This window comes from Furipterus horrens, unplaced genomic scaffold, assembly GCF_987537825.1.
Source record: "Furipterus horrens unplaced genomic scaffold, mFurHor1.1.pri manual_scaffold_2, whole genome shotgun sequence".
Classification (NCBI taxonomy): domain Eukaryota; kingdom Metazoa; phylum Chordata; class Mammalia; order Chiroptera; family Furipteridae; genus Furipterus; species Furipterus horrens.
In genome coordinates this window covers 3,761,150-3,773,006 of record NW_028327172.1, presented here as the reverse complement: position 1 = coordinate 3,773,006, position 11,857 = coordinate 3,761,150, and the positions used below count along the sequence as shown (strand labels likewise).

Below are 11,857 nucleotides of genomic sequence, written 5' to 3'. Positions count from 1 at the left end.
AAACAGCCCTATGACGTTCCAGAACACACCCCCCACTTTTCCCGGATGCTGGCCTTGGCTGTGATTCAGTCCCCAGGCCCTGTTCTGGGGTTCCATGTGCTCACTTTCCCCAACGCTCAGAGGCTGTTGGAGTGTGGGGTTCAAGGAGCACCAGAGCTAAGGAGCCCCTGGTCCCTCTGGTCGCCGGTGGGTACGGTCCTGGCTTGGCTAACGTGCAGGCAGCTGGATGGCTGCGAGCCCCAGTTCAGGGCTGCTGGGGCCCTGACGAACCCTCTGGAGCTAACGGAGCAAGGACAGTGGGGCACCCCAGCAGCCGGTGGAGTGGCGGCTAAGCGCACAGCATTACCCAGCAGCTGCAGCGTCATAGCCGTGGCCTGGTCCTCAGTGTCCTGCTGCCACTGAGGAGAGAGGCCCAGAGAGGGGCAGCCGCCCACCCAAGGGCACGGAGCACGGGCGGCCAGGTGAGCAAGGGCGGTGCGAGGACCCGTGTAACTGCGGCCTCCTGTAAGGGGGGTCGGGGCGGTGGGGGGCGTGCTGGGCTTGCATCCTAGGCAGATTCTGGACCCAGGCCTGAGTGTGTTGGGGTCCCGGCAGCCATAGGCCCACCGAGCCCTCCAGGTAGTGGGGGCGCGTTCTCTAGCCCCCAAGCTGGGCGTGCGCTCGGCGCCTCCGCAGCCCGGCCGCGCAGATGTGCCCGGCTGGCGCTGGGCAGGGTCTCCGCTCTCGTCTCGCCCCTACCCCGCCTCCCCGCGAGCCCGCGCCCGGTCACAGCCCAGACGCTCGGGGCGGGGCAGTGGGCGGGGATCAACGGGCCCCGCCCCGCGGGGTTCCGCCGGCGGGGAAGCGAGTTGCGGGGCGCCGAGCTGCGATCGCACAGCGGGAGTGCAGAGCGAGCCGCGTGCGGCGGACCTGGGGGTGAGTGCCCGCGCCGGGTGAGCCTGCTGGGGGCCACGCGACGAGGAGGCAGAGCAGAACGGGGTTCCCAGCTGCTGAGCCCAACTCCGCCAGGCCTGGCGGCCCGCGGGGCCTTTTCCTCTGCTGCATATTCCTTGGAGGGAGCGACCCGTTCTACAGATGAGGAAACTGAGACCCAGCCAACGAGGAACAAGCAGAGCTAGAGGCGAGTGGGGTCGTCCTGACTCCAGAGCCCACCAGGCTGGAGTGGAGGCGGGGCTGGCCTCCTGCAGCCCGGCCCAGCTCCCCGGGTCAGAGGCTCAGCGGAGAGAGCTGGTGGGTTTCTGTAGCGGCTGGCCTTAGCCTCCAGCCTCCCGAGAGACAGGAGAGGGGAGGGGCACGGAGTGAAGAGTGGGCTGGACCCTGCAGGCCACGGGACAGAAGCACCTTAAGGCGTTCCTTAAACAGGACTGGGGTGAGCCCTGGTTCAGGCGGGGACCAGGATGCATGGCGTGTATAGGTTGTGGGCTAGGCCAGGTCCCTACGTACCTGTGCCCACCGCGGCTTGTCCCACCCAGGGACGTGCCTGGGCCTGAGGACCCCGTGAGTCAGGGCCACCTTGATGTATTTGCCACAGCTGCTGCGCCCCACAGGTCCCCAGACCTGGCTTCCTGCAGCCTCCCATTTGGCCAGCCCAACTCTTTGGGGTGCCCATGGCAGAGAACAGCCCTCCCCTGAGCACACATTTGGTTCTGGTACTTCTGAACGTCCGCCTAGGCCTGGGCCCGGCCTGACTTGGCTACCTCCTGACCATCTGATCTTGGTCCTCCCCTCTCCAAGTCTCAGTTGATCCGTCCATAAAACAGGCTACAGTGCCCTGTCCCTCCAAATGTGCTGCTAGGTTTAAATGAGGTAGTATGGGGACAGAGGTCACATGGGGGCTGCAGTGTCAACGCCCCATCGAGGTCTCGTCTCTTCTGGGGGTGGCCAAGTTTCATTTACCCAAAGAGGAAGTGGAGGCTCAGAGAGGGCAAGGGGTTTCCCCAAGGTCACACAGCGAATCACAGCTTGGACAGGGCTCCTGGTACTGGTCCCTGACTCTCCAGGAATGGAATCCAGCCCCTCCTACACACCCTTCCCAGTCCAGGGCCCAGAGCTTCTACAGCCTCGGCCTGGCTCCAGGACATTCTCTCCTGTCCCCAGCTGGGGACAGGGCTGCATTCCCCATTTATACTTAAGTAAACCAGGACCCAGGGGGAGGAAGTGACCAGCTGGCCAGACCCCGCCGACCCAGACAGCAGGCCAGGCATCTGGCGCCAAACCTTCACCCTCAGTGGGGCCCTAACGCCTGCCTGTCTCCTCCTGTCCCGTTTGAGAGTTCAGGAAATAGTGGCCGCAGAGGCCTGGCTTGTGGGCTGGGCCATGTGCAGGGCCCGCTGGACACCCCCATGGCCCTCCCCTGTTGGTGTTTGAGCAAGGCCCTGCCCAGCCCTTCCTGCCCATTTCAAAGTTTCTACAGTTTCACTTTCAGTGATTTCGACACCTGGAAGGCAGCTCCCACCCAGGGCCACAGCGGCTGCTGCCAGGCAGCCCGGGCCACAGGGGAAGGTCCCTGTTCACCAGTGCCCACCCCCGCCCCGCCCCCCTCACTGAGTCGCTGGGAACCCAGCAGAGACGCCTACCCCTCGGCACACACAGACACCACAGGGAGGAGGGCTCCAGCTGCCTGTGGAGACAGGCCTGACCCCAGCCTGGGTGTCAGTTGTCACAGATGCTCCCTGGGGTAGAAAGACAAGGGCTAGTGACCAGTGAGGGCTGTGGCAGCCAGGAGGCCACTGAAGGAGGTGACCCTTGGCTTGGGGCCCCAAGGGTGAGTAGGATCCAGGGTGAGGGCAGGTCTCAGAGGAGGGACAGTGGGAGCAGAGGCCAGGTGTGAGAAGGGTCAGTGTCACCAGGAGCCACCAGGGGTAGAGGGCAGAGGTCTCAGATAAGGCAGAGCCAGCTGGGAAAGAGCTTGAAGTTGGGCTGTGGGTCAGGATGTGGGGTTAGCCCGGCCAGACTCCTGACGTCTCTGCACACCCTCGAGCCTCCCTGGGCCTCAGTTTCCCCATCTGTCAAAGGGGGGTGTTGGCCAGACCTTCTAGGATTATGTGAGCTGAGGTGTACAGATCCTACCTGTGGCCTGTCCCGACTGAGCCCTCCCCACCCCCCGCCACCTGCCCCGCAGGACCATGGGCTCCATGTTCCGGGGTGAGGAGGTGTCGCTGGTCCAGCTCTTCCTGCCCACAGCCGCTGCCTACACCTGCGTGAGCCAGCTGGGCGAGCTGGGCCTCGTGGAGTTCAGAGACGTGAGTGGGGCTGGGAAGGGCGTGAGGCTCCTCGTCCTTAGGCGTCCTAGATGGTGGGCCCTCTCCCCCCATAGTGGCCCCCAGCCCTGCTTGACAGCTGCAGCCTCTGCCATAGGAGGCAGGCAGGTGTCTTCACCTGAGGCCGCCCCACCCTGGCCTGAGTTCAGCCAGGGCTTCTTGGCCCTGCCCTCCTTGAGGTCTGGCAGGTAGGGTCTGGTCTGTCTCCAGCTGGGCACCTGGAGGGTCACAGTGTGCATAGCACCTTTTGGGGGAAGGCAGCTACAGCTCGAGAAGAGTCCTGCCTGGACCTGGGGATGGGGACCACCCTGGCCCCCACCCCAGGAAATGAACCTCTCCACATGCCTGACCACCACAGCTCAACGCCTCGGTGAGCGCCTTCCAGAGACGCTTTGTGGTGGATGTTCGGCGCTGTGAGGAGCTGGAGAAGACCTTCAGTGAGTTGACCCCAGGCCCACATCCCAGGCAGGCTTCCTGGAAGAGGAGCTTGGTCTGAAAGGAAAAGTCAGGGTCACCCAGGTGGAAGGCAGAGAATGGAGGTCCAGGCTGGGCCCTTCAGAGCCAGGACAGGAAAGCTGGGCTCTGTAGGAACAATCCTTCCATTCTTTTTTTATTTTTTATTTTATCCTCACCCGAGGACATGCTTATTGGTTTTAGAGAGAGAAAGGGAAAGAGAGGGAGAGGGAAAGAAACATCAATATGAGAGAGAAACATCAATCAGTTCCTTTTGTACATGCCCCACCCGGGACCAAACCCCAACCAAGGCATGTGCCCTGACCGGGAATCAAACCTGTGACCTTTCGGTTTGCGGGATGACACCCAACTGACTGAGCCACACCAACCAGGGCAATTCCTCCACTCTCAAGAATGGAGCAGACTTGGGTGAGCTGAGCAGAGGGCCTAGGCTAGAGCTGGCTTGGAAGAGGCCTTGAATCCTGCGCGAGGGCCCAGGAATTTGTCCTGTTGAGCCACAGAAGTTTCTAAGCATGAACAATTTTCTCCACTGCAGCTGGACTGGGGAGGGCAGAGGCCGTATCTAGGGTCAGGTGCCCGCAAGGAGCAGTTCCTTCTTAGACTCAGGCAAAAGGGACTCCTCTCTGGCAGCCCCTCGTGGAGGATCAAGCAAGCTGTGTGATGGTTTGATAGCCTGATTGATAGCTTATAGGTAACCAGGCAGGTACTGTGTGGGCTTCCGTGCAAGCCCGTGTCCCAGGCCCTGCATCATGAGGGCTGGCCTGCCGAGAAGTCTGCTGTGGGACCCAGGCTCTGGGCTGGGCAGGGACCAAGGGCCTGGAGTTGGGGAGCAGCCCCCTGAGCTCAGAGGGAGGAACGCAGACCTGTGGGGATGGGCGTTGGCCTGGGATTTTCCTGGGGGTCTCGGACTCGGTGAATCAGCAGATGGCCAGTGGAATTTGAGGTGGCACTTGGGATCCCCTAGACATTAGCCGGCTCTTGGCTAGCAGTGGCTGCTAGTTGGTGGGGGCCCATGAGTGGTCTCTCCTGACACCCATCCCTCTGCACCCAGCCTTCCTGCAGGAGGAGGTGCGGAGGGCTGGACTGGTGCTGCCCCTGCCGGAGGGTGGGCTGCCAGCGCCCCCGCCCCGCGACCTGCTGCGCATCCAGGAGGAGAGCGACCGCCTGGCCTTGGAGCTCCGGGAAGTGCGGAGCAACCAGCAGACCCTGCGGGCCCAGCTGCACGAACTGCGGCTCCACATGGCTGTGCTGGGCCTGGGCCAAGGCCCCCAGGTCAGCTCCAGCTCAGACGGAGCAGGGGGAGGGGCGGGGTGCCGGGCCCCATTTGAGCCGGGGCTCACTGTGCTTCTCCACTCCTAGTCAGCAGCCACCCACACAGATGGTCCCTTGGAAACGACCCCCTTGCTCCAGTCACCTGGGGGACCACACCAGGACCTGAGGGTCAAGTAAGTGAAAGGCAGCTTCACACTCTTTGCCCGCTTTTCTGTCAACCACAGAGGCCCCAAGTGATGGCCAGGCCCGCGTGGCTGGGAACCCTTGTCCAGCGCTCTCCCTCATCCTGCCTCCTCCCTCAGGCCCGGCATGTCCTTGCTTTTGGGGGTGTCTCCTGTTCTGGCCCTGCCTGGTGGGCCCTTGCCTTCTCCCTGGGGGCAGGCCCAGTGTGCCTGGGTTCCCGCCCTGAGCGGGGCTGGCCTCGGGCTGGGGCAGCGCAGGGGGAGGCAGGTGCAGCCCTGCCCACCCCCCCACCCCCACCCCCGCAGCTTCGTGGCAGGGGCCGTGGAGCCGCACAAGGCCGCCGCCCTGGAGCGCCTGCTCTGGAGGGCCTGCCGTGGCTTCCTCATCGCCAGCTTCAGGGAGACGGAGCAGCAGCTGGAGGACCCGCTGACAGTGAGCGGAGGGGGGGGGCGGCGGGGGCGCGTGCTGGGCGGAGCCAGGACTTTCGGTGACCTGGGCCCCATCCGGCAGGGCGAGCCTGCAGCGTGGATGACCTTCCTCATCTCCTACTGGGGCGAGCAGATCGGGCGGAAGGTCCGCAAGATCACTGACTGGTGAGCCCCCCGGGGTCTGGCCACCAGCGCCCTTGTGCCCGTGTCCCAGCTGTCCCTTCCAGGGACTTGCCCCGCCTGTCCCCTCCACCGAGCCTGCCCTGTCCCCCGCGCCGCCCTGTAAATTTCAGCCTCTGCCGCCTGTCCCCCACCAGCTTCCACTGCCACGTCTTCCCGTTCGAGGAGCAGGAGGAGGCCCGCCGAGGAGCCCTGCAGCAGCTCCAGCAGCAGAGCCGCGAGCTGGGGGAGGTGGGCACCGTGGCCTGGCAGGGCCCTGGGCCTGCCCGCGCCTGCCCCCCTTCTCCTGAGCCCCAGCCTGCCTGGCCTGCTCCTCCTGACCGCCCGCTCTGGCTTCAGGTCCTCGGGGAGACAGAGCGCTTCCTGAGCCAGGTGCTGGGCCGGGTGCAGCGGCTGCTGCCGCCCTGGCAGGTGCAGATCCGCAAGATGAAGGCTGTGTACCTGGCCCTCAACCAGTGCAGCGTGAGCACCACGCACAAGTGCCTCATCGCCGAGGGCTGGTGCGCCGCGCGTGACCTGCCCGCCCTGCAGCAGGCGCTGCACGAGAGCTCGGTGAGCCTGTGACTGACCCCCGCCCTCCCTGCTCACAACGTGCTTCCCGGTCCCCGCGCCACACCTTTGCCAGGGCTCCTCTCTCCGGGGAGTCTACCCTGGCCCAGAGAGCCCACCCCCTGAGGTCCCAGCGCCCCGGAAGCTGCAGTGGGCATTAAGTCAGAAACCAGGCTCAAATCCAGGCTCTGCAGGCACCGGCCCTGTGACCAGGCGGCCTGGAGGGAGCCTCAGGCCTCTCATCTGTGAAGAGATGCCCCTGCCTCCAGGGGTCGCTGTGTTGTGAACACCACAGACTGCCCGTGCCGCCTAGGGGTGCTCACAGGTGGCCGTGGGACTTCCTGTCCTGGGCCGCCTAGATGAGCAGTAGCGGACTTCTCCCAAACGACTGTGGTCCAGCTGGCTCTCCGTAGATGCTCCTGAATGGGGGCAGGTGGGGCTGGTCAGCCTACTTCACAGAGTAGGGGGGCTGACCCCGGCCCCCCAGTGCTCGCCCAGCGAGCCCCCTCGGTGCTCCATGTCTCCCTCTGGGCCTTGCTGGGGGGTCTGAGGGTCCCTGAAGGCCCTGCCACCAGTCTCATCTGTCTGTCTGTCCATCTGCCTGCTGGGTGCCGCAGCGGGAAGCGGGCGTGAGTGCCGTGGCTCACCGCATCCCCTGCCGGGACATGCCTCCCACGCTCATCCGCACCACCCGCTTCACGACCAGCTTCCAGAGCATCGTGGATGCCTACGGCGTGGGCCGCTACCAGGAGGTCAACCCCGGTGAGAGCCACAGTGCCCCAGCTCCGCCCAAGGGGAAGCCGGGGGGGCGGAGGCCTCCCTGGGCCGCCCCGCCCTCTGGAAATGAGGGGCGCACTCCCTGTCACTCTCTCTCGGGGTGCGATGGAGGGGTGTAGTGTTTATCTCAGCTCCCCCCTGCCCCCACCCCTACCCCAGGGAGCTTACAAGGGAGCCGGCAGGGTGTTGAGTGAGGAGAGGCGGTTTTGCAGAAAGAATGGCCCGGCTTTGAGGTCTGACTCTCCCAATAAGCATCCTCGCTTCTCTGAGCCTCAGTTTTCTCACCTGTAAAATGGGACTCAGACTCGGAGCAGCGTTGGGAAGGTGCACCGTCGTCAGGGGTGGTGACCAGCGGGCCGCGGGCCAAAGCGAGTCTGTTGCTGGCATGCCCTGTTCGGCCATGCTGTGTTTGGAAGTGCTCTGGGCTCAGGCCTCCGTGGCATGTCGCACAGAGATGCGCGTTTGGCGGTGGGGTCCCGGCTGACCACGCGGTCCCTCGCCCGCAGCGCCCTACACCATCATCACCTTCCCCTTCCTCTTCGCCATCATGTTTGGGGACGTGGGCCACGGGCTGCTCATGTTCCTCTTCGCCCTGGCCATGGTGCTGGCCGAGGACCGGCCGGCCGTGAAGTCCGCGAAGAATGAGGTGAGGGCCTGTGGGGGGCCTGGTGGGCGGCGGGCGGGGTGGCCCGGGCCGTGTCTCACAGCCACGCCCCCGCAGATCTGGAGGACCTTCTTCAGCGGCCGCTACCTGCTGCTGCTCATGGGCCTGTTCTCCGTGTACACGGGCTTCATCTACAACGAGTGCTTCAGCCGCGCCACCGCCATCTTCCCCTCGGGCTGGAGCGTGGCCGCCATGGCCAACCGGTCCGGCTGGAGGTGAGGCCTGCCTGCCCCAGCGCCCCCAGGCCCTGCCGCCCCGGTCCCCCCTGCCCTGACCGCCCTGCCCACTGTCGCCACAGTGACACGTTCCTGGCTGAGCACCCGCTGCTCGCCCTGGACCCCAACGTCACTGGCGTCTTCCTAGGACCCTACCCCTTTGGCATCGACCCCGTGAGTCCTAGGCGCTGGGCCCGGGTGCTGCAGGCGAGTGGGAGGGCGGCTGGTGGTGGTACAGGGGGCTCGGGCCCCGGACAGACCGGGGCCTCCTTGTCGGGCCCTCCCTGCAGCAGAGAGGCGTGTCGTGGTGACGGCAGCATGCGGTCACCGTGGCGTCCCCTCTGTGCCAGGCGCTGTTCTGAGACCTTCATGTGCAATGACTATATCTCATTCATGTGACAAGTCCCCAAGGTGTGCATTAGCATTGTTCCCGCTTTACAGGAGGTTAGGTGCCCAAGGTGACCCCGTTAGGAAGCGCTGGGGCTGGGCCCAGGTTGTCTGGCCCGTCCGTGCTTAACCGGTACCCCCTGCTGCCTCGCGGGGGGCAGGTGACAGGTTGTGTTGAGGCCCCAAAGGGGACAAACAGGCTGATGAGTGACGAGGGCAGGGAGGCCCCTGCGTGATGCCTGCCCCTCCCGCCACCCCAGATCTGGAGCCTGGCTGTCAACCACCTGAGCTTCCTCAACTCCTTCAAGATGAAGATGTCCGTCATCCTGGGGGTCACGCACATGGCCTTCGGGGTGGTCCTAGGAGTCTTCAACCACGTGTGAGGGCCCAGGCTCTGGTGGGGCAAAGTGGGGGCCGCAGGGCCAGCGTGGTCCGGTGACGCGGCCCTCCTCCCGCCCCAGGCACTTCGGCCAGTGGCACCGGCTGCTGCTGGAGACCCTGCCCGAGCTGGTCTTCCTCCTGGGCCTGTTCGGCTACCTGGTCTTCCTGGTCTGCTACAAGTGGCTGCACGTCTCGGCCGCCAGCGCCGCCACAGCGCCCAGCATCCTCATCCACTTCATCAACATGTTCCTCTTCTCCCGCAGCCCCGCCAACCGGCCGCTCTTCCGGGGGCAGGTGGGCTGGGGCGCCCGGGTCACGGGGCCCCTCGGGGCTGCTGGCTCCTCATCTGAGAAACAGGGAGGCAGGCCTGAGGCCCTGGGAGGCAGGTCCAGGGACCCTGAGGCACACGGCGGGTCCCCGAGGTCGCAGCCCCTTCTAAGGATCACTTAACACAATAATGCGTGGGGCCCGGGGAGAGGAGCGGACTGCGGGCTCCTGCGTGTCCGACTGGGTGTGTGGCTTGCAGGGGGCCCTGACTCGAGCCCCCTCTGCTGCAGGAGGCGGTGCAGTCCGCACTGGTGATCCTGGCCCTGGCCACGGTGCCTGTCCTGCTGCTCGGCACACCCCTGTTTCTTCGCTGGAAGCACCAGCGTCACTTGAAGAGAAGGCACGCTGGCTACCTGCAGGTAGAGGAGGGGGGCATAGTGGGGGCTGTTAGGGAGGTGGGGCCACTGCCCGCCCGAGACACCCCGGTGTCCTCGCAGGCTCCCCGGTGGCTGTCCGTGGGCAGTGAGGGGCAGGGTGGGCCCGGCTGGGGCCGGCGCTGGCACTGCTGATGCTGCCTGCTCCCCGTCCCTAGGATGAGGCCAAGACGGGGCTTCTGGACTCGTCCGACGCGTCCGTGGCCGGCTGGGGCTCTGATGAGGAGAAGGCGGGGTGCTCAGGGGACCACGAGGAGGCCGAGGTGGGTGTGGTGCCCTCCTGAGGCGGGGCGGCCCCGGCCGGGCTCACTCCTCACTGGCGCCCTGCCCCCCTGCCCCCCGCAGTTTGTTCTCTCGGAGGTGCTCATGCACCAGGCCATCCACACCATCGAGTTCTGCCTGGGCTGCATCTCCAACACGGCCTCCTACCTGCGCCTCTGGGCCCTGAGCCTGGCGCACGCCCGTGAGTGACCGATCGGTGTGGGGGGTGGCCCGGCCACGGTCCAGTTCTGGCTCCCTCTCCCGCACGCAGCTGCTGGCTGGGTGGGGACATCAGGAGGTGCCCTGCCGGCCCCACAGGAAGGGGGGCTGAGTGGGAACCCCAGGGCCCAGGTCTCCACTGCTCCCCCTCCACCCCCAGAGCTGTCGGAGGTCCTGTGGACCATGGTGATGCGTACGGGCCTGGGCATGGGCCGGGAGCTGGGTGTGGTGGCCGTGGCGCTGGTCCCCATCTTTGCCGCCTTTGCCGTGATGACCGTGGCAATCCTGCTGGTGATGGAGGGGCTCTCGGCCTTCCTACACGCGCTGCGCCTGCACTGGTGAGCGGCTCACGTGGCTGGCCCCGGGCGGTGTGGGGCAGGGTGGAGGGCCTTCCCCTCACCAGCTCCCCTTCTCACCCCAGGGTGGAGTTCCAGAACAAATTCTACTCGGGCACTGGCTACAAGCTGAGCCCCTTCACCTTTGCCACGGAGGATGAATAGCACTTGCCTGGGGCTGTGCCCACGCCCCCGCCCCCGCCCCAGCTTGCTGGGTGAAGCCAGGAGGGAATAAAGAGCAGGAAGGTCCAGAACGGTGTCTGGGTGGTGTGTGGAAGGCAGGGGCCGCGGGGCTGGTATGGCGGGGCCCTGGGCTGCGGGCGTGGGCTGGCCTCCATGCCTGCCCCTTTGCAGCTGAGTGAGGTGGGAGGGAAGCGCTGGTCTAGGACCTGGGGCCTTGAGAAGTCGAGGAGAGAGGACCCATGAGCACATCTGTGATAATCCAGACTCTTGGGTGAAGGACCAGGGAGGGTGTTCCCAGCAGATTCTAGCTCCGAATGGGTGTCTTCCCAGGCGGGGCCTGGGGAAGGGAGCTTCCCGTCCTTGAGGGTGTGCACACTGGCTGTAAGAGGACGTTCTGGGGGTGGGGTGGGGGGGGCCTGGCACGAACCAGCCATCAGTCCCAGCCCTCAGCTGGCGCTGGCCCCACTCACGCCCTCTGAAGCGGAACAGCCTGGGCCAGCGAGCCTGATGCTGCACCGGGGAAGCAGTGCCACCGTCCTGCAGAGACGGGCAGACTGGCCACGGGACAGCCGCGAGTCAGGGGAGGGCACGGCCTTTCCCAGCTCCCTGGGCAGGCAGCCCTGCTCCCCTGACGCTGTCCTCCGGCTGCTGCGGTTGGGGGTGGCACCCTGTCGGTTTCTGGCCTGGGTCCCACCACCGGCCTCGAGGCAGAGCCAGTGCTGCTCAGAGGCCTGGCTTTCTCCAGCAGGACACCCCAGGAACAAAGGCCACTTTGAGGCTAGATGCCCCTGGGCACAGAGTGCCAGGTGGCCTGGCCCGGTCACCGTGGCTCTGAGCTGGCCAGCTGCAGGGAGGAGCCTGTCCCTTAGGGCCCCTGGATACCAGGCAGGGTGCCCGGGGCTGTGTGACAATCCCACATGCCTGGCAGACAGCTCCAAAGCGATGGCAGCAGCGTCTGAAGAAGCAAGGACGCTGGTGCGCAGACTCGGGACTGCAGACGGATCTGGGCTGAGCCCAGGCCCCAAGCTGTACGCCATCCCTGGGAGCAGAGCTGCAGGGCAGGGGGTGGAGACGGACCCTGAGCAGTGTGTGGTGTTTTGTGAGGAGGCGGGTGTGACCCCAGGGAGATGTTGGCTGGCTCTGCCCTGGCTGACCTGCAGCTGGTGGGAGGAGCCTGGGCGCTGTGGGACGTTTGCAGTGAGCCTGTCGGGCCTGGGGCAGGGAGGTCATCAGGAGACAGGGGGACAGGTGGGTCACCAGCACTGAGGACAGGTCTCACCCCTGCTCATAGTCTAACGCAGAACTGAGAAGGAACCCAAACGTCAGGAAAAGCCACGCATACTGAGGAAGTGTTGGGACCAGGAGGGTGTGGGAGGGGGCGGCCTCAA

The 11,857-nt window shown here is 65.6% G+C and overlaps 1 protein-coding gene across 1 annotated transcript; it reads left to right on the top strand.

Annotated features, from left to right (window-relative positions):
* Positions 1 to 831: 831 nt before the first annotated feature.
* Positions 832 to 10,485, top strand: TCIRG1 (T cell immune regulator 1, ATPase H+ transporting V0 subunit a3). The gene is made up of 20 exons (XM_090257519.1): positions 832 to 915; positions 3,122 to 3,242; positions 3,619 to 3,697; positions 4,786 to 5,006; positions 5,094 to 5,179; positions 5,495 to 5,621; positions 5,700 to 5,782; positions 5,935 to 6,028; positions 6,137 to 6,349; positions 6,964 to 7,108; positions 7,630 to 7,769; positions 7,845 to 8,002; positions 8,086 to 8,176; positions 8,650 to 8,768; positions 8,851 to 9,064; positions 9,328 to 9,474; positions 9,630 to 9,734; positions 9,817 to 9,934; positions 10,112 to 10,289; positions 10,373 to 10,485. The coding sequence occupies exons 2-20, from the start codon at positions 3,126 to 3,128 to the stop codon at positions 10,449 to 10,451; spliced, it is 2,514 nt and encodes an 837-aa protein (XP_090113645.1). The 5' UTR covers positions 832 to 915; positions 3,122 to 3,125; the 3' UTR covers positions 10,452 to 10,485.
* The last annotated feature ends 1,372 nt before the right edge of the window (positions 10,486 to 11,857 follow it).

Excerpts from the sequence above, each read along its gene's own strand:
- TCIRG1 (XM_090257519.1), top strand. The coding sequence starts at position 3,126 with ATGGGCTCCATGTTCCGGGGTGAGGAGGTGTCGCTGGTCCAGCTCTTC. Across the intron at positions 5,622-5,699 it reads AGCTGGAGGACCCGCTGACA|GGCGAGCCTGCAGCGTGGAT; the intron begins GTGAGCGGAGGG and ends CCCATCCGGCAG. Across the intron at positions 9,935-10,111 it reads CCTGAGCCTGGCGCACGCCC|AGCTGTCGGAGGTCCTGTGG; the intron begins GTGAGTGACCGA and ends CTCCACCCCCAG.